Source organism: Thamnophis sirtalis, unplaced genomic scaffold, assembly GCF_051295495.1.
Source record: "Thamnophis sirtalis isolate CommonGarterSnake01/CBP01778 unplaced genomic scaffold, rThaSir2_p1.2 scaffold_12, whole genome shotgun sequence".
Taxonomy (NCBI): Eukaryota; Metazoa; Chordata; class Lepidosauria; order Squamata; family Natricidae; genus Thamnophis; species Thamnophis sirtalis.
This window is the reverse complement of record NW_028261392.1, coordinates 31849251-31872479: the sequence shown is the minus strand read 5'-3', so window position 1 is coordinate 31872479 and position 23229 is coordinate 31849251. Positions and strand designations below refer to the sequence as shown.

The 23229-nt window shown below is 39.7% G+C and overlaps 1 protein-coding gene across 2 annotated transcripts in view; it reads right to left on the bottom strand.

Moving 5' to 3' along the window:
• Nucleotides 1-12150, bottom strand: part of UXS1 (UDP-glucuronate decarboxylase 1) — a 67875-nt gene extending 55725 nt beyond the window's left edge. For both annotated transcript variants that reach the window (XM_087726487.1, XM_087726488.1), the window contains exon 1: nt 11884-12150. In XM_087726487.1, the coding sequence (XP_087582613.1) occupies nt 11884-11983 (100 nt within the window). In that variant the 5' untranslated portion in view covers nt 11984-12150. The remainder of the gene's footprint in view (nt 1-11883) is intronic.
• Nucleotides 12151-23229: the final 11079 nt, after the last annotated feature.

The following is a 23229-nucleotide window of genomic DNA, read 5'->3' as shown; positions in this document are numbered from 1 at the left end:
ACCAGCTTGGCAAGATCTTCATGTCGAAAAGCTAAGATGATTGCTAAGAACGGATTTCTGCAGGACATTGGATAACATGATCTCCAAGTCCTGTTTTCACCTCCAGTCTAATAATTTAATATTGACAAACAATTTTTATTTATTTATCAAATTTGCATGCCTCCCATCTCACTATCCCAAGTAGTTCCTGGTGGCTTGCAACAGCATAAAAGTATAACTTTCCTACCTCACTTTAACAGGCATGCAAATTCTTTAAAAAGCTTCATGCATTTCATGATCAAGACTGACTTTTCTCACTAACACCTATCTAGCCCAAGGATTTAAACTCTAATTTTCCTCTTTTTTTTGCAATTAAAAGTCATATACTGATTCCACTGCAGCAATGATTTTCTCATAGTATTTTTTTTAAAAAAATGAATATAATATTTAAAATGAACTATGGTTTATTCAACTCTAACAATCAACCAATGGAACAGTTTGTCTTCAGAAATTGTGGGAGCTTCATCGCTGGAAGCTTTTAAAAAGAGACTGGACTGCCAGCTGGCAGAAATGGTGTAGGGTCTCTTGCTTGGGGGGGGGGGGTGTTGGTCTAATCACTAAATGATCTACAAGATGCCTTTCAACTCTGTTATTAAAAACTGTATCTAGGATTCTCTATGCATTATGCTGAGATTGAAGTGTTATTTTATTCCAAATATGAAACAGTAAGAGACTCTTTTACTAACAGCAACTTCAAGGAAATAAACATGGAGACTAGAAAACACTTAAAACATTTTGTAAGAAAGCAATAGCAGGCATTGTAATCACATCCATCTGGGGGAAGTAAAATCAATATTCTTAAGCTCTCAAAAGCTATTATCCTTATACAGTGTGTTCATAGAAATCAGTAATTGCTAGAAGAATAACTTTCTAGAAAGAGGGCATATTGTAAAGACAAGCTACAAAAAATGTTTGAGAACGTTATCTTAGTAAGCTGATCAATGGTTCAAAATTCTGCAGTAACATAACAATAAAAAACAGAAAAGCCCATACAAAATGATTGCATGGGCAGATAATCTAGTAACCTGATCCTGAGAAAAAGAGAGAACCTAAAGGACACAAACAACTCTATACTCTTCTCTTGTAGCTGGAGAAGGGAAGAAATTATGCATTCAGCTTCTACAGCCTGCCTGTATTCTGTATAGGCAATACAGGCAATACATAGAAAGCTATAGGCTTAGCTTTCTATGTCTTTGCTCTAATCTTTGGTTCCTTCAGTGATACTGCTTACATGGACCCAATAGGGCATTTATTTTCCCTGTATTCATTAGCAACAGGCAACTGCTCACAACCTCTTCAGTCAAATGAATGCAGTGCTTTAAAGTTGACATTAAAATTGGGGATCCACAAATGATGAATTATGGTGATACCATGTTCCCCCGAAAACAAGACAGGGTCTTATTTTCTTTTGACCCCTGAAATAAGCGCTTGGCCTTATTTTTGGGGAGGTCTTATTATTTTTGAGGTGCAAGAGGCAGTGAGCGTGGTCACCTCATGGCTGCTGCTGTGTTGCAATATTTTCAGAGGAGGGCTTACTTTCAGGGGATGGCTTATTTTAGTGCATGCGCTCAAAAGCTCGATTTGGCTTATTATCCGGGGAAGTCTTATTTTCAGGGAAACAGGGTACCATAAAGTACATGATTTGGTGATACAAAGTACATGATTTTTGACTGGTCAAGAATTAGTATGGTGCGGAAGGAACGTGGCACATGCTGTGAGAGTTCCCCCGCCTCAAGGCCTGGACACACTACCACCACCACCCTAATAGGTTTTGCAAGATGATGTTGAACATACAATATGCCTTTAATCCTCAGTCCTACATTCCCTAATGTAGTATACAACCTTGGCCTTTTTTCCAAAGGTACTTACACTAATTGGGGCTGTGATGCTGTTTCAATGCAGTTGCTCCTTTTCTGGTTGCTATCAAGCTCCTGGCAAAGCTCCAATTGGGACTCCCACTGGGATATGAAGCTCACCATAGATTGTGGTCCTGGGAACAGACTTGCCTGCTTGAAATAGCTGCCAAATCTCGCCTTCCTTTTCCTGTACAATATGTTATTTGTAGTCTCTTTTCCTCCTACACCCTTACCTACTCTATCTTTGTTTTTGTAAACTAATGGCCTAAATGGGGTGAGGTCCGCAGGCCTTTGAAAACATCAGGGTGTGTCTCAATTATCACAGGCAGCTGCAACACTGGATTGGATACTTGTGAGTGAACTGAATGTATGAAGCCATGAGAGAAATGGGGGTGGGAAGTGTTTCTGCCTGGTTGTAGCTACTTTTCCCAAGCACAGACAGCAATCACAGCATCACTCCCTCACATAGGAACACCTTGGAACTAGTAGTCAACAACAGCAACGCTGATCTTATATTAGGTTCTGAAATAGTGGTGGGAGGAACACATGGACATTTATTTTTTGAAGTACCAAGATCCAACACTCCCAAGAAAATTACTACTCTGTTGAGCTCCAATAAACAAAGGGTTCCTACTCTGTCTTTTCTTGACCTAGTATCTAACATTTTAGGACAGCAAGATTGAATGGAGATAACCATTCCTTAAACTTTACTTACAAGATGAAATAAATACCTGGCTATATTTACTGCAGAATAATTTTCAATTTTAGTCAACAGCACCACTGCTTTAAAGTACACTGTTTCCCTGGAAATAAGACCTCCCCGGATAATAAGCCCAATTGGACTTTTGAGCGCAGGCGCTAAAATAAGCCCTCCTCGAAAATATTGCAACACACTGCCTCCTGCACTGCAAAAATAATAAGACCTCCCTGAAAATAAGGCCAAGTGCTTATTTCGGGGGTCAAAAGAAAATAATATCCTGTCTTATTTTCTGGGAAACATGGTAGTCATAAATGGTCATAAAATATATATACATTCATGCACACAATCTTTCAACACTATGAAAACCAGGAGGGAGAAGTAGTATGGTATATAGTTCTGACAAATATGCTCAGAATCTGAGGATTCACCTTGAGTTTCTTTTTTCTTCCTAGCATCTTCCTGGAAGTGTAGGTCCACTTTTTTCCAGATAAACCAAGTATTGATCGATTAGTTGCAACCAGAAATGATGGATAGGTTTATTGCCTGAGCCTGTTGTGTGAGGCTGAGAAAGAATGATTGACTCAAAGTGATAGGTGGCTTTCATTCCTAAAGTAGGACTAGAGCTGCCGGTCTCCTGACCTAATTGCCGAGTGGCTGTTGTGTTTCCCTCCCAAAGATTCCACCAATATTCCATCTCTCAGGCTGGGGGGTCAAATTCTATACCCCTCAGAGAGGGTTCGCAACTTGGGAGTCCTCCTGGATCCACAGCTATCGTTTGACCACCACTTGACGGCTGTGACCAGGGGGGCATTCGCCCAGGTTCGCCTGGTGCGCCAGTTGCGACCCTACCTGAATCGGGAGGCTCTCACAACAGTCACCCGGGCCCTTGTGACCTCTAGGCTGGAATACTGCAATGTGCTCTACATGGGGCTGCCCTTGAAGAGCATCCGGCGACTTCAGCTAGTACAGAACGCGGCCGCGCGAGTGATTGTGGGTGCACCTCGGTTCACCCACATAACACCTATCCTCCGCGAGCTGCGCTGGCTACCTGTCGATCTCCGGATGCGCTTCAAGGTGTTACTAGTCACCCATAAAGCCCTACATGGTAGTGGATCTGGATACTTGAGAGACCGCCTTCTGCCAATTACCTCCCTGCGACCAATAAGATCACATAGATTAGGCCTCCTCCGTATTCCATCGGCCAGCCAATGCCGGCTGGCAACTACAAGGAGGAGGGCCTTCTCAGTAGTAGCCCCGACCCTTTGGAACGAGCTCCCCGTGGAGATTCGTACCCTCTCCACCGTCCAGGCCTTCCGCACAGCCCTTAAGAACTGGCTAGCCCGTCAGGCCTGGGGACAAGGATAGCCGCCCCTCCCGAATGATGAATGTATGTTGCTTACTATTTTATTATATGTTTCTATGTCAATGTCTGTATTCCCCCTCCCTGATTTTATGTGAGCCGCCCTGAGTCCCCTCAGGGAAAAGGGCGGCCTACAAATATTAATAAAATCTAAATCTAAATCTAAATCCTGTTCACCTTCTTGATAAAGTACAATGCCTAGAATATTAAATCTCAGACAAATTACATTCTGCAGGAACTGTGCTTTTTAAATTATTCCACAGCTATGTTTTAGTGATAATTTCTTCTATGCATTAAATACAAAATATATTTTGTTATGTCAAAACAAAGTATCTCATCCAGAATATTCTGTAAAAAACATTTTAAAATGTCTCCATTTCAGAGGAACAAATCTCAAAGTTGTTTAAGCATTTCGTATTTCACGAAATATAACATAGTATATCAAGCCTTTCAACATCAGGAAGCAATGGGGAACAGAGAAAAAGGCTTGTGCTTTATACTTTTTCGTCCCTGGAAAAGAAACAGACAGGACAGCAATTCATGCTGAGTGCTACCAGCAAGCCAGCTTGTAGAAAGATTGGCAGAGGAAACAAAATAAAGGAGTAATCCCATTATGGCTTCATTCACATACAGCCTTTCTTAAGTTCAACTTTAAAAAAAATCTATCTTTCCTTGCCTGAAGAAAACTAAAGAAAGAAACATAAAAAGAGAAATTACTAGGTGGCTCTTTGCATTTGCTTTTTAAAGGATAGAGAGAACTTAATTGGTCACATACCCATTTCAAATCAATTACCTCCTCCAGGACAGGAAGAAATCCTGGCAGAAAATGGATTCCGGTCAGCTCACAAATGTGGTTTGTTTACGTAATGTTTTAAAAGTAAACCTCTTGCACTCCAAAACCTAACCTCTCAAACAATCAGTAACATGGACTGCCTCTGTCTATCCCAATACTTGCAGGCTTATCTTCATATTTTCCTTCCTCACTTCCCAACTTTCTTCTTCTTATCAGCCTGGCAATGGCTGGGTAAGGTAGGGCAGAGCAGGATATAGCTTAGACCTAGCAGATTGAGAACAGTAGTGAAGAAAAAGAAAGATGACCAGGACAGAAGCTTTATTATGGAAAACTAAAAATCCCTCCTTACCTTGTACATCCTAATTATAAGTTATACTGTATTTACATCCTAAATAGCATAGAAATCATACGTCATGAATAGTTCAACTTTGTTCAGCAAAGCAAATATTTTTCTTACCCCTGAAATGCTAATGGAATGATATGTGACGGCACACATGTCAAACCAACAAGTGAAAACATCCTTTTGCAGCACACAGGAATGTGAAGAGTGCGCACACACCTCAAGCTTTGCAGGCCTACTAGCAGAAACTTTTTGCATTTTCAAATGCATTCTCTATTCTCCACAAACAAAAGGTCACAATTCAGTGCAGCAATGAATATCAAAAAGCCCATGAAGCCAATCAATTAATCTTTTTGTTTTTTCACATCCCCTTGAGCACAATTCCAAAGGAGTCATTATCCAAGCAAGGAGAACCACCAAAGCCATCAACATAAGAAACTTTTCGGGGAAATACTTCCTTGTTGATTTGCTAAGCACACCAACATATGCACACTGCATATGATTTTTGGTCCTGATGATTGTGACACTTTCAGAATGCCTTTGTGGATGAAGACTTAAGAGAAATTTTAAAGGCACTGAACTATATTGCAACAATCGAACCTAAGCTCCACAAGACCATTCAAATCAATATTATACTTCTGAATACAGAATAAGTATTGGAAGTGTTGGAAGTGACCTTGGAGGTCTTCTAGTCCAAGTCCCTGATCAAGCAGAAAAAGTTTATATCATTGAGGACAAATGCCTGTCCAATCTCTTCTTAAAAATTTCTAGTGATGGAGCTTCCACAACTGGAGGCAAGTCACTGGTTAGTTGTTCTCACTGTCAGGAAATTTTTCCTTAGTTCTTAATTCTAGGCTGGATCTCTCCTTCATAAACTTCCATCCATTACTTCTTGTCCTGCCCTCAGGTGCTTTGAAGAATATGTTGAGTCCCTCTTTTCTATGACAGCCCCTCAAGACTTAGAAGACTGTTACCATGTTAACCTTAGTTATCCTAGATGTACTACGTTCCTGCAACCATTCATCATATATTTTAGCCTGCAGCTCCCTAATCATCTTTAATGCTCTTCTCTGTACTCTTTCTAGCATCTTAGCATCTTTTTTTTATCATGGTGACAAAAACTGGATGCATTATTCCAACTTGGTTTTATGAAAGCAGTATAAAGTGGTACTAATACTTCAATGATCTTAATACCTTCCCTTCTAGCTCTATTCTGATTAATTGATTGATACTATCTCTCTGCTAATGCAGCCTAGGACTGCATTGGCTTTTTTGGCAGCTGTACAACACTGCTGGCTCATATTTAATGACTGTCCATTAGGACTCCTAGATTACTCTCACCATTACTGCTTTTGAGCCAGGTACCACTTATTTTATACCTGTGCATTTGGGTTTTCTTGTCTGTGTAAAACCTTAGTTTTCTTACAAGTACATTGCATTTTGTTGGATGAATCCCAGTGTTTAAAACCATCAAGATCCTTCTGAATCTTGAGCCTATCTTCCAAAGTGTTGGCTATTCACTCAGCTTTGTGTTGTCTGAGTATTTGATGAGTTCCCATTCACATTCTACCTACTTCCTACTTGTACAAAATGTCTTGAGTTTTCTATAGGATTTTAAATATATATTTGCACACAAACACAGAAACATCCCTCTTCTGGTATTCAGGTACTGTATCAATGGAAGGAAAAGAAATGGTCAGATCCAGAATAGCACTTTCACTGTGCCATATATCCTTTAAAATGCCACTGCAAAAATCACCTTGGGGTCCTCTACACATGGCCTAAGCCAATGATGGCGAATGTTTTTCTGTTCAGGTGCCAAAAGGGTGCCCATACTCATAATGCAATGCCCTCCCCCCCATGCATGCATGCACAACCTCCCCCCCACGCGTGCATGCACGCAGGCCTCACTGAAGCCTCTGGACTTCTGGTAGGCCACTTGGGCCGTTTTTCACCCTCCCCAAGCATCAGGAAAGACTCCAGAGCCTATGGATGGCAAACAAAATGGCCCAACAGGCCTACCGGAAGTTTGTTTCGCCATCCACAGGCTCCGAAGGCTTTCCTAAAGCCTGGGGAGGGCGGAAATGGCCTCCCCCACCCTCCAAAAGGCCGAAAAACAGTTGGCCAGTGCGTGCATGTGCGCTGGAACTGACAAAGAACCAACGCTTTGTGTGCCCTCAGATATGTCTCAACGTGCCACCTGTGCCACAGACCTAAGCCAATGCAACAGGGAAATGATTGGTCCTACTGTGTTACGAGAGAAAGGAAAACTCCAAAGATAACATGCTAGTGGAAATCTTTCTAAAGCAACATGGAACACTTGAAACAGTAACATTTTCATTCACTATCCAAGCAAAAGTAACAGAAGTGTGCTTTGTTTGGGGCATGAACTACTCAAAAATAGTTGCTTAAAGCTCAGAACATTTTGACTTAGAATTGCATGGTAATGGGCTTCTATTTACTTTTTTAATCTGATCAATTTCTACGATGTTTCACTTCAATAAAAACAGAGGGGGGAAATGCGCTGGCAGTAGAATAGAATTATATAAACCACACTTTATACAATAATAATTAGACAGACCATTCTAACCATTCTAACTTAGAGCCTGCAGAAGAAGTTCTTTCCTAAAATCTAGCAAGGTTAAGGCCAAGCAGATTTCCTGGCCATTAACCAAGGTCATTTTAAATCTATAAATAGCACCAATAACAATTAATGGTGAAAGACAGAAGCACAATGCCAATTTTGAAACGGTCATACAGTATTCTAAAAACAAGCATTCTCATCTGTAACTCACTAAATTGATAAATGAATCTGCACTTTGCTCCCTCTGAATAAAACTAATGCTTTTCTTGGCTTTCAGAATGCCACCCACTTCTAATAATTACATTTTAATTTATATATCAAATAGAACAATGACATAACTTCTCAGTATATAAATGAAGTAAAAAAAATACTGAACTTTACTAACACGTACATTCCAAAGATTATAGATCATACACACACTACTACACACCAGTTGGATGGAAATGGTAGACCCTGAGAGAAGCTAAACCCAGTTATTGGTTCCGTTCAGTAGAGAAATGATGTCAATTTCAACTGTATTATAAACTCTTAGCACACAAACAGTGCTAATTTTTAATCAAAATAAATTTCCAAAAGGTTACAATTTACTGCAATTTTAATTAAAATTAAATTTTAAAAATGAAACATTTTTAAAATGCAGATGGCTTTAAAATGTATATTATTTTTATTTGCAGATATTGCTAAAGTGTAACGGTTAAAGTGCTTGTTTAGAAACCAGGAGACTGTGAGTTCTTATCCCATCTTAGCCCTGAAAGCCAGCTGGGTGACCTCAGGCCTCTCTGTCAGCTCAACCCATCTCACAGGGTTGTTGTGGGACAATAGGAGGAGGAGGAAAGAGTATCAGGCAGGTTCGCCACCTTGAATTACTTATAAGATAATAAAACAGGATAAAAATCTAATAAATACAGTTAGTTTTAATATGGAAAGAAGGTAAGAGGAAAACAAATTGCAAGTAATTAAGTAATATGAAAATGTACAACTGGTATGTCTACGGTATTTTTTTTTTAAATATCCCTTCTCCAAGTTGCTTGAAAGCTCTGGATATTGTGTGACACCTTTTGACAACTCTGCAATAATATGTTATTTCAAAGACAAACTACCTAATGAGATAATTTGACAGAGACCCATTTGCATCACAAATAAATGACTAATGGAGGCCTTAATATCATGCATAAGGCAGCACAAATATTTAGCAAACATCACAAGTGTCCTTAAACATGCAAAACTTAACCATCAAAGGTGCTGTACATACTAAAGGCTTTACACATTATTACAAAAATTCCTAAAATCAATGGAAAACAGAATTAACTATGGAAAACTCATTCTCGGGGGAGGGCCTTCTCTGTAGCTGCTCCGGCCCTGTGGAAGATCTACCCGCAGAGATCCAGACCCTTCCTACTCTCTCGACCTTCCAAAAAGCCACCGAAACCTGGCTGTTCCGGCAGGCCTGGGGCTGTTGACCCATGTATAAGATGCACCCCCCATCTAAGTTGAGTGTCTGTTGTGTTCCTTTTAAACTTGTTCTTGTCTTTTCCCTATTTTTTGTTTTTTGTTTTATTCTCGTACTTGTAAGCCGCCTGGAGTCCTACGGGATTGGGCGGCATATAAATTTATTAAATTATGAATTACAAATTAATTCATTGTCCTCATTCATAGCCAATTTGGTGTAGTGGTTAAAGTATCAGACTAGAAACTAGGAAACTGGGAATTTTCGGCCCACCTTAGGCACAAAACTGCAGAGCTTGTCCAGGTGGTCTCTGAGAATTGGACACAAATGAATGAAAGAAAGAAAAACAGTTTATATATAAAGCATGTGATTGGGACAGAGGATTATGGTACAATAAAACAGATTTGACACCAGTATTTTAAGCCTGACTGTCAGAGATAACACACAATAAAACCACAATACTGCAAAACTATTGGCAAGCAAAAAACTTTCTTTAAAGCCAACTTTCTTTAACTGATGCCCTCCAGGCTAGATTATAATTCTTGCTCAGCAGAACCAGTAAATCTTGTCGTAAGGACACAGATGGAGAATATCAGATCCGAAAGGCTATTCTAAGCTTCTTTAATATTCCACTAATACATCTCATATAAAACAAATGTCCAGTATATAAACAAATCTATCAATTTTGTTTTCTATCAAGAACCACATTATAATAATATTCAAATATTTGTCATGTTGATTCAGCTGACATTATCCAACTTGATCTTAAACTTTCGGAATGCAAACAAAGATTTAAAATACAGTACACATGAACCTTCAACTAAGTAAGCTAAGTATTGTGATGGCCCAATACTTCCCAAACCAAGAAAAATGTTCTTGGCAATTGAGGGTGAAATGCTGGCCTTCCATCAACCGTTGCCCTTCTTTAGGATACTTATTACAACTCAGAAACTTCTTTTTGTAAATATAAGATAAGAACACATATGGACTCCTTTTATAAGGCAACAACACAACACAGGAATTATAAGTTAATTCCAAAAGTATCTAAACAGAACCAGGTTGAAGATTGGTAGAGATCTGAGTAAGTTGTGATTTAGGTGATAATACAGTGCAGAGCTACGGGGGTTTGAAGCAACCTGTACCATCTTCAAAATGATGAAACATCTATCTTAATATTACATTGCAAATTCTTTGTTTATGTTTGTGTGAAAAGTCACAATACAAGTATAACATGGTAGAGTTTGCATGCTCTAACACTGCACCTCTGGAATGCACACGAGCATAACACAACAGTGAACCTACGACACCCACGTTAAAGGTGACACACCATGATGTTTGGGGTGTCATACCAGGATTCACCAATGCCTGACAACTATTCTTAAAAACATGCACTATTTTCATGCAATTTTCAGAAGTTGCAGAAATTGTGTGAGAATGAGGTGTTCCTCATGTAGCCTCCGGATTCTCCAGAAGTCACGCAAGAGGACTGTGCTGTTGCATAGCATCTGGAGCGTCTGAAAATCATGTGACAATGGGTCATGCTCTCATGTGGTTTGGGGGAGCTTCAGAGACTGTGGAAGAGCATTCTCCAAAACCAGGTTTTGCCTTGTGCAACCTGTAGTAGCCTCAGGTGGGCCGCAGGGGCCTGTCAATAGAAAGAGAACGAGAACACTGCCCAAAAGTTACTAGCATATGGTGCTGTGAGGTGGCCTTTTTGATGGCAGGGATGCCTTCCGGCATTAGGCACTAGGGCTGAAGTTGAGGCAGTGCTGCCACTGAGTGCCCCTGGATGCAGGGGAGATAAATTGTTTCTCTTTGGTTTGGGGATAGGATGACATGCCAGCAGAGTCAAATTAGGCATTTTCCAATTTTTTGAGAGGCCAAGCCCAAAAGGTTTGCAGTCACCGGGACAGCAGATTCTTTGGATGCATTCCTTGGGGATGTTACCTTGAAAACCTGTACAGCAACTAAGAGTTCCAGAGTAGTTACTCAACTATTCTTCTGGTGGCCAGCAAGTCAGATAGCATATATTATATCATTAATTAACCTTTGATGCCTTCTCTAGATATCTTGGACTAAAAGCTTTGTAATCTCCGGTTGGAATTGGAGTCCAAAAACATAAGAGAACCAAAGTCAGCACACAGGATTCTCATTTATGCTTGCTGTGTTCCACCTTCAAAGGCCAGGCATGTGCTCCTTTTTGATCAGTTGAGGATGTGAAAAAGTTAGTTCCTTAACGGTCACCTCTTTCTCTCTAAATTAGAGAAAATATATTCAAAGCCACAACCATAAAGAATTTCAAAGCAAACAGAGACTTGTGGTCAGCCTTACAGTCAGGGCCTAAACAGCTGACAGATCAGAGGGTGGAAGAATTTTGTTTTTGGACTTCTGAAAAGTTTCAAAGGAAGCACCCGAAGCAGAATGCACGATGGAGATAGAAGGCAGGATTTTTTCCCCTTTAAAAACAAGACACAGACACACACCCGAACGTAAGGAGCCTGGCAATATCAAGTGATCCCCCACCCCCCAAGCCTATGGCAACCCCGGAATTGCTACAGCGCGTCTCCCAGCCGCCTCCCTTGCGTTGTTGTTGCGTTTTCCCTGCGCTGCATGCAACACCTTCGATGCTGCCTTCGGCCGTGCAAAGAAGAGGCGCGCACAAGGAAAGCAGCCTTCCTGGGGCCAGAAAAAAACGTGCCAATTTCCCGGCCTGCCCAAGGAGGCGGATGAATGAAGTGCCCGTCTCTCCCGCCGCTCCACTTACAGGCGACATAGGCGACCAGAGCGAGCCCCATCAACAGCTTCATCCTCCGTCTCCTATTGATGGCAGACAGCACGCGCTGCAGCGTCCCTTTATTCAGCATCCCCAGCCAGGTGGGGAAGACTCAGCCACGAGCAGCAGCGCTCGGCACCGCAAGACATCAGCTTCACCCTCGGGGTCCCTGAGCCGCCGCCGCCACCGCCACCGCCTTGCCCGCCACAGACCTCCTCAGCCCGCCGCGCCACTAGCGGCAGCAGGAACAGTAGCCAGGCCAGTTCCTGGGAGCGACACCACGCATGCGCACATGAGCCCTCCACTTTTTCTCCCCGCCCTCCCTCCGCTTCAGCCCCTGCTTCGGCAAAGCAACGGGACCCGGGCGGCGGAAGGAAAGAGCCCGACGTTGAGGTGGCGGAATATGAAGTCACTTTTCCCTACTGCGCCTGCGCAGACTATTTCACTCTTCCCCCGCCCCACCATCACAGAAACATTTCAGGCGCCTTGTGATTGTTGATGTCAGTGTGTCTGAAAAATCAAAGTGCCCGCTTTTTCAGGTTTTACTTAGGATGGAGCAGAAGCAATTGTGAAAGCACCCCCCCCCCATTTGATTAAATCATAATAGATACGGCTGTGCGGTTTTTGACATTCTCATGGCACAAAGTATGTGTATGTGTACATACATACATTTGTTTAGGTTATGTCACAACCCTTTTGCAACAATTAATTCAAATGCATGCATGAAAGCCAACCAAGATTAACAGATTGTGCAATAATAAAACAATTTCCAAAATAGTTTGCCATAGGGACATACAACTGCGTTCAAGGTTTACTAAGCAAATCTAATTAACATTAAAAGAAACCCTGAGTAGATTACCAACAAAATTTAAAATATGTTGAAAAATAGGTTGAAATAGTTCAACATAGCATTCAACATAGTTCAAAATTAGTCTGCTGTTTGGACTAATGGATTTGTTTGTTTGTTTATTGTGGGAAAATTATTGGTAAGAATTGGGGAGGAGAAGGTACATGACTATTTTTATGGTAGAAAACAGTTTACATTCAGTTTTTTAAATCTGCAAAAAAATGGACATGATGATCACATTTTTATCCTGGAGAAAGTTCACCCCCTCCCCCCCAAAAAATTGTTTGGACTAAAAATCTGCACTGAGATTCATCCTACTTGAAGGCTAGCTTTAAAATGAGTATGACAAGGGTGATTTTGTATGGAGAGTAGGAGGTTTATATTTTCATTTTTATAGTTTTTTTGAGAAATACTCAAAAAATATTATGATCCTCACATTGCTTAGATTCATTGAAATCTTTGCTATAAATGAGCATAAGAGATTTGGAGCACTTTTATACCACATATTAATAGTTTTACATATACATTTTGGTAAGTAAAACTTACCAAAGGTTTTACTTCTAAATAAAACACCGAGAACAATTTATTATGATAGGGAATTGGTGAGGAGGACCTAACATAGCAATCCTTATAATGATCTTCTCCCTAAAAACTTTTTATCTGGCCCGCAATTTAATTCACTGCTTACTTTTAGATTATTTGACTTCTCTTAACAATCATTTTTACAATTTTACTTTTTTTAAAAAATATCACTACTATTGGATTGGTCTTTTTTTACAGCAAGCACATTTGTATTGCAGTCTTGGGGAAAAGGAAGAATTGAGAGTGGGTATCTTCTGCAACACAAACCTCATCTAAGCCTCTGAAGCAACAGAAAATTGACAGGTTTATCTGAAGCAAGCAAGCTTCTCCAGTAAATAATGCCACCTATCTTCATCTGTGGGATAGATATGACCCCTTAGAGAGGGATCTACAGGCTAAGATTGAAAGTCAACAATTTTTAGAGCTTTTCTCCTCTCTGATAGTGAATGCTCCCTCTCCAGAGGCTGTTGTTTGCTCAGCAGCCAAACAGCTCATGCAGGAGGGAGATGGGGGCTCTAATTTTAAGTCCCTGAAAAAACAAAGTACACCACATTTTATAACCAGACAGAATCTACTGACAGCACATACTGTTCTTTCAAACTTTGACTTGCAGTTAAAAATAAAGTAGATTCTCTGTAAGAACCCGTTGGAAAATTGATTTGAGAATCAATGAAATAAAATCACTCACCCTGCCAAAGCAAATGGTTTGGGTCTGAATTGTGTCCTGCAAAGGAGGACCTCATCCCTGAATTCAGTCTTCTAAGAGGAAGTGAGAGGGGGGGGAAAGAAGCAAATGTTTCTTATAAGCTAGTAAGATAACTCTGCAAATTCTAAATAACAGGTAAACAGAGAAAGATGGGATCTAAAAAGGCTGTTGCCCAGTCCAGCTACTATGCTGTGAAAGGCAACCAATGGACTTACAAAAGGTACAGTGGCATCCACCTGCAAGCAGTTAAAGTAAGTCCTGTTGGCATTTGGGCAGACTGTAGTATATTCTTTAACATGAATTCTTCTTGGAGTGTTTTTCCATTTTTCCCAACTGTTTTCTATTCTGAGGAAATCATTTCACTTTTAACTCAGTGCAGTCATGAGGGTATTGGCACTTTATCACACAAAAGTAAAATTCTCCACTCAGACAACTTCAAGGACATCTTATCAACAGAGCCTCTGCAGAGGAAAGATCTATGTAAACAATTTGTCCAACTCATAGCAACACAGCCCTTTAATGAACCACTAGAAGAAGGTTTGATTAACTCTTTTGGTGCCTTGTCAAATATACTCTAGGCTGACATCATTAAAAGTCTGGATGGCCTGTGAAAATATTTAACAATTCAGATTCACAAAACTCCAGTGCAGAGTTTGAAAAGAAGAATGTTTCTGTTTTTAATCCATATTCCAACAATCCTCTGGAAATGACCAGAATCCTCAAAATCAAAATTGTTTTTTACAGTTTCTCAGGTTCATGAGCAGCCTCTGGATAATTCTAACCTTCCGAACTCTGTCTTTTCAGAAGCTATGCTTATTGGTGTGCCTCATCAGGACCATAAAATGGACATTGATATGTCAGGAATCATGATTCATAGTGCTTCTCCATGACAGCATGTAGACCAGTAGATGGTAAGGACTTTAAAAATACCAACATGGAATCTTGCTGGCTGGTATCGTAACAGAGGCTTCCAACTGTTTCAGTGCGTGACCCTCGTCCGCGGTTTTGTGGTGGAACTTTTTCAGTGACTCCATTCAGCCACCTCATTGTCTGTTGTCCCATTCTTCTTTTGCCCTCAATCTTTCCTAGCATTAGGCTCTTCTCCAGTGAGTCCTTCCTTCTCATTAGGTGACCAAAGTATTGAGATCATAGGTTCTGCTAAAAGATCACCATTTCTTCCCTGGATGTCTGCACTCTTTAAACTGGATGGTTTCAAAAGAGGTTATGTAAGTTCATGAAAGGAATGTATAGCAAGGGTTATTGATCTTAAAGATATAAGGTTTGGGGAGCATGATTCCTGAAGTAATATTAGAAGATATTCCCAATAAACTCTGTGAACTTTGTAAGCAGTCTAGAACAGCCATGGTAATTGGCAACCTTGCATAAAACTTATTGTTTTGCTATGCAGCATTCTTCTTGCGTCAAAGTAAGCAGGGTCAAACTACAAGTAACAAATCTTCATGACATTGGCAAGACTCACATTCTTTACTATGTAATATTCATCCTGTGTCTAAAGGAGGCTTTGATATCTTCATTGTGCTGTTTTATGCAAGGATAAAGATAAGAAATTCATTAGGCTTCCCCATGTGTATAGAACAAGAAGAGACACATTATTATAATAACATGAAGAGATAGTTTATAGGGCATACATGCCTTTGATAACTAATGCTTATGTGTCAATTTGTTTGGTATCTTTGATAATACTTATGTGTTGTGTTGTGATTTCTCTTCTCTGAGGAATCAGGCACCTGCTGCACCTGATTTGTTTGCTGTAAGCCTGTGTATTTCTTTGCTAGCACAGCACAGAACTCCCCAACTTTTTTCTTTTTTAAAGATTTTCTTTACTTGAATTTTTCTTCTTTTCCAAATACCACTTACAGAGCAACTGTGGTGGTCTCAATCTCCTGCTTGTGAATTCTCAAAGGATCTGGTTGACCATTGTAAGTTACAAAATGTGGGACTCATATATGTTTTGCCTTGATCCAGCAAGGCTATTTCTACAAAGTTGCAAAAACATCTTGACACCACCCAGTTATTTAGGTGAAATGCTGTTATGGAAACCACTGCAATTTAATCTCAACAGGAACAGTTATGGAGAGCAGACACAATTTCTACCATTTCGGGCCGAGTGCCTCCAAGAGCAACATTACTGCCCCCCCCCAACCCCCAGGCTTTCTGATGATTTCTCTGGTGTCACAGTTCAATTTGAGATTATCTGGATCCACAGTGAAAAAAGTATTATAGGGGCTGTGAGAGCACAGGAGTATGGCCCCAGTCTCATCTAGTATCTCATCTAGTATGAAGCCACTGTGTGGCCTCAAGCTGCAACCATCATTTTAGCCATTGTCTATCCACTGCAGGATGAAGACCTCTTCCAACCAATTGGTTTCCAACCAATACCATCTTGAGCTTTCTTTTGCCAATTGGGCCTGCAATACTTTCTGATATCATCGATCCATCTTGTTTTAGGTCTCTTCCATGGATGTGTTTTATCAAGTGAGATCCATTCTATGACTTCCTTGGTCCATTGGCCATCAGTTCTTCTTGCCCATTTCCATTTCAATTCTTGTACTCTCTTGTTGACATTGTATACATTCGTTTGCTCTCTAATCCATGTGCAGGCCTTTCTATCTTGTCTTGTCATACCAAGCATGCACCTTTCCATGGCTTTTAGTGCCACTCATAGCTTTTGTATTGATTGTGAAACATATGCCATGTTTCACCTGCGTATGTCAGAGCAGGTAACCCACGCTGATCAAAAACTTACCTATTCAGATATAGGGGAGGATTGTTATTGAAAATTATGCTCAGCTTGCCAAATGCCTGCCAAACACATTTAACATGCCATTTCTTTATTGTATCACCTTCCATTGAGATCCATTTTTCAAGGTATATGTAGTGGTCTACTCCGTCTAGTTCTTCTCCAGATATAATTTTTCCCCTCTCTTTGGTGAATTTATTAAACATAACCTGGCTCTTTTTCAGGTTTATTTTTAAGCCAAATGGTTCTTCTGCTTTGTGCAGCTCTTATATGTGTCTTTGTAGCTCTTGTGGCCTTGTGAGAAGAGAACAACATCATCTGCAAATCTTAAGTGATTTAAATAGGCGCCATTAATTTTTTTTATTCCATCTTTTTCCCAGTTCCGCTTGAAAAATATGGGATCCACAACTCGGCACAACTCCACAATTTGTGTTTTCTGCTCAGGGAACTGAACAATCAAATAAAATAGCATATTGCAGCTTATATTGCAGCTTGCAAAATACAGTTATGCTGACTAGCGGATCACATTTCCTCAAAAAAGCTTGAGGAAAACAAAATAGAATGTACTTGAGGTTCAAATGAAGATTTTCAAACCCGTGAGCATATTATAATATGTATTTTGAATGTCCTCCAAAATATTTGTCAGTACATCTCTGATTTTAATAGTTTCTCAATATTTACCACACATAAGGGAATTTGTTATATGTCTGTAAACATGAGTTTGTCCCTGAAGAGATACAATCTGTTTAATGCACTTGAAATGTCATCTTCAAATAAAGAATATTCCAGACACTTCAATTATAGGGATGGATTAGAGAAGTCACTAGAAAGGGAGGAAGTGAATCTTCCTTATTTTAGCCTATATCAGTGATGGCTAACCTTTTCTAGACCGAATGCCCAAAGCGCATGCCCAAATCCCCAAAATGCAATGCATTCATGGCCCCACGCATGTGCCCACTCGTATGCATGGGCCCCTGCTTGCGCCCCAGACCCTGCCCCCGCCCCCTACCCATGTACAGCAGAGACCTGAAGACCAGCTGGCTGGCGGGAGGTGCACGTGCATGCACGGCAGAGCTGAACTGGGCCAACGGCTCATGTGCCCACAGAGAGGGTGCTGTGTGCCACCTCTGGCACGTGTGCCATAGCTTTGCCATCATGGGCCTATATAATCAAATGCCTATTATTTCATTAATAACTAAAAAAGAAACAGCTTATGTTCATATTTATTTGCTTATGTATGTTGCTTTTAAGTCCAAATGGTCTTTTTAGATGACCTGCCATCCATTTACTAAAATCTATTAGAAGGAAATATGCAGTCCATGATCTTCTCCTAATCTATCACAGAAGATGTATACAGATGTTTAATGATATCATGTGCCCCCATATATATATATATATACTCAGGGTACATACTCTGTGGTATTTTTAGCTACGTTGATCACCAGAGGGGAGTATATAATCCTTGTTGGAAATCATCAGGCATACCTAACTTTATTCTATGATGTTTGAAATTTCCATCAGGAAGTGAACGGTTGCACTTTAGATGACTACATACAGTACATGAGCTTTGGGAGCTATCCAGGCACTGGTGCTCAGTTTCAGGAAGAGTTATGTGGAATCTATCACAATAATATATAGTAGCTTCCTTCAAGTTCCCAAGAGAGAGACAGATATATAGATGTTACAGTGAGTTATAAAACTTCCAATTGGAAACATTGTTATGAAATATATCCAGTGGTGGGATTCAACCGGTGTAACAACCGGTTCGCTGAGCACACACTTTACACACTTTACACACTTTACACACACACACACACACACACACACACACACACACACACAGAGTGTGTTTGAAAACAGCTCTAAAACCGATCTTCTACTGCAGCCCTGGTGAGTAAAAGAGCTGAGGTGCGGCAATCCACTCTGTTGTGCCTATCAGCTGGGCTTCAGACAAAGGTAATATAGGACAGACTAGCGCAGGGTGGGTGGGTGGAGCCAAATGATCGCTGGAACTACCGATTTGCCTGAACCAGTCTGAACCGGCTGATTCCTAACCCTAACCTTAACCCTAACCCCTGAATATATCCTAATCCAACCAGAAAAACCCAAATAAAATAAGCAACTCAAAGCAATCTAAAACAGAATAGCAATAGTCCAGCTCCCATAATCAAAGTATAACAACTGACCAGAGTCTCCTTAAAGCAGCCTAAGAGAGAGTTTCCTAAAAGCATTGACCAAAATAAGGAGGTTTCTATAGATGAGTTCATAAATGTTATAGCCAGGGATGAAATTCAGCAGGTTCTGACAGGTTCTGGAAAACCAGGAGTGGAAATTTTGAGTAGTTCGGAGAACCAGCAAATACCACCTCTGGCTGGCCCCAGAGTGTGGAGAGAATGGAGATTTTGCAGTATCCTTCACCTGTCCTGCCCACCAAGCTATGGCCACAGAACCGGTAGTAAAAATATTTGAATTTCACCATTGGTTCCAGCGCTCCTTTATTTAAGCACCATAACTGTGATTTTCCACAAAAAACTCCAAAATAGAAACTGTACTACATGGAAATTATTTGGTCCAAGTACTGCTCTTAAAAAAACCAAACCTAAAAACTTTATATCAATTCATTCTTATATTAATTTGAGCAGTTTGCCAGAATATCTGTTGAAGAAAACCACAGGCAGAATGATCAACCAAGAATCCTCTTATTCTGATAAGATCCACTGACTAGAGGAGGAAGAGAAACTAACATATGACTATAATTGCTATAGCAGTGTTTCTCAGCCTTGGCAACTAAAAAGATGCGTAGCCAACTCAAAGTCCACGTATCTTAAAGCCGTCAATGTTCAGTGTTAGGAATATAATCTAATGGTTAGGTTGGCAATATATAAATCATGTAACAATGCTGTACCTTTTTCTTTACTCATACTGTAAAATGTGATTTCTTGCTGTTTTCCTCAATCGGCCATAAGAGGGAGCCAGAACAACTATTAGCCCTCTATTTGTTAGATGCTGGACTGATCTGATCTGAGTGTTTTGGGAGCTGGCTGTTAGAAAGTGCAGTGAGCTATTGTAAGTTTTGCAACTTCTAGCAAACTTTGAGTACCGGACTGTTTATATGATACTGGACTATGTTATTTGGATTATCCCTTAACTGAAAGACATTGATGACTGACTGTCTTATCCGTGTATGACTTGGACTGTTTTGATTTCCAGGAAAGCAAAAACCTATTTAAACTGTAGTGTCTCTGTATGCTGGTTTGTGTCTTCTCCAACACAACTCTCACAACACTTCGCTGAACATACTCGGTCTCCCAATGGGGAGCTTACCTAACATTCAGAAAAGTTGCACTATAGAAAAAGAGCTTTGTGGTAAGTTTAGGATACTGTTTGAAGTGATGAAAAGAACTGAACAATACTGGAAGGTTAACTAAATCTTATTTGCAGCAACTGGTTGTCAATATATGTTTACTTGAGAATATCTAAGTTAGTAGATTTAAAAAAAATTGTTACAATAAGCCATGAAAAAAGACATTCAAACAAACTTACAATGTAATTGTCCAGGTAATTGTACATCTTACTTTTCTTTTTCCTTTTCTTTTGTAGCATGGCATACTGTTAATGCAGTATTATGTATTCATGTTTTATTTCTTCTTGTTGTCCAGCATTAGGGAATCCAAGACCACTTCTAAATGTAAAATTTGACCCTGAATCTCACTCCGCGATCTGTTCTTGTGTTTGGATTGAAACTGTTTTCACCTCCCTTCCATAGACACCTACTGCTGGCAATTTTCTTCTCGGGGACCCAAAATTGGTCAATTTTCAAAAAGGGAATCCAGGACCAATTCTAAGTGTAGAATTCCACCCCATATGTGCAAGTTGAACTGTGTGCACTCGGGCCAGCGACACGTGTGGTCCAATTCCGAAGAAGCCACCGCACAGTAGTGAGCCACAGTCTGAAGGTTTGGGACCCCCGCTTTAAGTGTTCATATAACACAATAATAAATTTGTCTTGTGTTCCAGGCCTGTCTTCCCTGATCATAATATTCCACTTAGATAAATATTAAATAGATTTAAATTCCTATAACATAATGTAATATGCAACACCGAAACATTTCCAAATATAATTGAATCAGAATCCACCATTAGAATCTGTAAATATTTTTAAAAGGCAATATTTTACTAATAAATTAATGCTACTGACCTTTCCAAAAACTCCTTTATAAATGTAAGGAAAACATAAGGACAGATCTCACACTGCCATCTGGTGTTTAAAAATGTAAATTTCCCTTTGAGTTGGGCTAGATCAATTAGATCAGTGTTTTGGGATCCTGTTTGGTCCTGTTACCCTGACCAGAGTTTTATTCTTCCAAGCTTTCACATTCATGTTAGAGTCCATCCTCATAAACTTCTCTATTTCCACAACATTCTGGAGAGAATGGGCTCCAGCACAAGTCTGAAAGCTTGGAGACTGAACCTCTGCTTCTGATGACCAACTCAGACTGGATTCTGCAACATTATCCTGGGACATGTATATATCAGTGGTGAGTTTCAAAAATTGTTGGAACCTACTCTGTGGGTGTGGCCTCCTCTGTGGGAGTGGCTTGCCACCCATGTGACCGGATGGGAGTGGCTTGCCACCCATGTGACCGGAAATTCATAATTATGAAATTATGAATTAGTACTTAGGTCGGTCCAAATAGCTATTCAGAAGTTAGTAGTTAGAAGCAATTGTAAAGCAAGATATGGAATTAAAATCAGAAATATTTTGTTGGCTATTTTAAAGGGAGTATAATATATAATACCCTGGATACTTTGCCACAAATGCCACAGGCATCTAGGCTCCATAGGATCTTGAAAAAAATTCTGTACTTTCTGACTATTGCTGTTTTTATTGCACATTGCTGTCATATCACCTGATTTAAAAGCGGTGATGGTTCATTATTGGCTCACCAGTAGTAAATAAAAATCTCGTATTCAATACGAATTTGTTTAATGGCAGATACATTCAATACAATACAATATAATAGCAGAGTTGAAAGGGACCTTGGAAGTATTCTAATCCAGCCCCCTGCCTAGGCAGGAAACCCTATATCGTTTCAGACAATGGCTATCCAACATCTTCTTAAAGACTTCCAGTGTTGGGGCATTCACAACTTCTGGAGCCAAGCTGTTCCATTGATTAATTGTTCTAACTGTCAGGAAATTTCTCCTCAGTTCTAAGTTGCTTCTCTCCTTGATTAGTTTCTACCCGTTGCTTCTTGTTCTGCCCTCAGGTGCTTTGGAGAATTCAGACAGGCAAGTTCTGTGTATTTTCATTAATCAAAAACTCAGTTCCATGAATATTGCACAGATATATTATGTAGAATGCGTTCAAATATATCCTTGTTGGAATTACAGAATTCACTGGCAAGTTAAAAAAAAAAAAAAAGAACCCAGGAAGCTTAAAATAAATCTTTCTGAACAAAGAAATTTAAAAAGAAATTCCAGTGGGAAACTGCTCAATTACTGTTTATTCAGAAATTCAATTCTATCATTTGTAAATTGAAAGAGATTATGGGGCTGTATTCTACTAAGTGTTAATTAGCTTGCCACTATTCAGTTAATAATTGCTCTGCTTACTTTGCTTTTATTTTAACACTTTCCAAATTTGTGTTAGAACAAAAATCAAGAGATTTTATAACAAGTTATAAATCTCCTAAAACAAAGGCTTTTATAGACACCATGTATGGTGGTCTTTATCCAAATGACTTTATTCCTTAATCATTTATTTCAGAACTCAAGATTCATTTCTGTTTACATTGTCAGGATCTATTCTTTTTGTATTTTATTTGCCTCCTGATTTTAATCTCTGCTAACAACCAAGTGTGAAAGTTCTTATGCCAATTTTTGATTATAATTGGTATATCTCGTGAAATAGCTTCAGGTAGATGAAAGCTTACACTATAACATAATGAATGGTCATTAAGGTGCCATACAATTCTTTAGGCAAGATTGCAGTTCTTTAAGGTCACTTCGACTGTAACTGTTGACACATAGAATCAATTCAGCCTTCTGTGAATTTCATTGTGGACTCTGTAAAATATGTTACGTATGTTTTTCAGACCATAGGTAGTGCTCAACTTACAAACGTTCATTTGGTGTCCATTCAAAGATACAACAGCACTGAAAAAAAGTGACTTATGACCATTTTTCACAGTTCCGACCTTTGCAGTATCTCTATGATCGTGTGAGCAAAATTCAGATGCTTGGCAACTGGTTCATATTTATGGCCGTTGCTGTCTCCCAAGGTCACCTTTTGCGACCTTCTGACAAGCATATCCAGATTTACTTAACAACCAGGTTACTAACTTACCAACTACAGTGATTCACTTAACAACTGAGCAAGAAAGGTCATAAAATGGGGTAAAACTCACTTAACAAATGTCTCATTTAACAACAGAAATT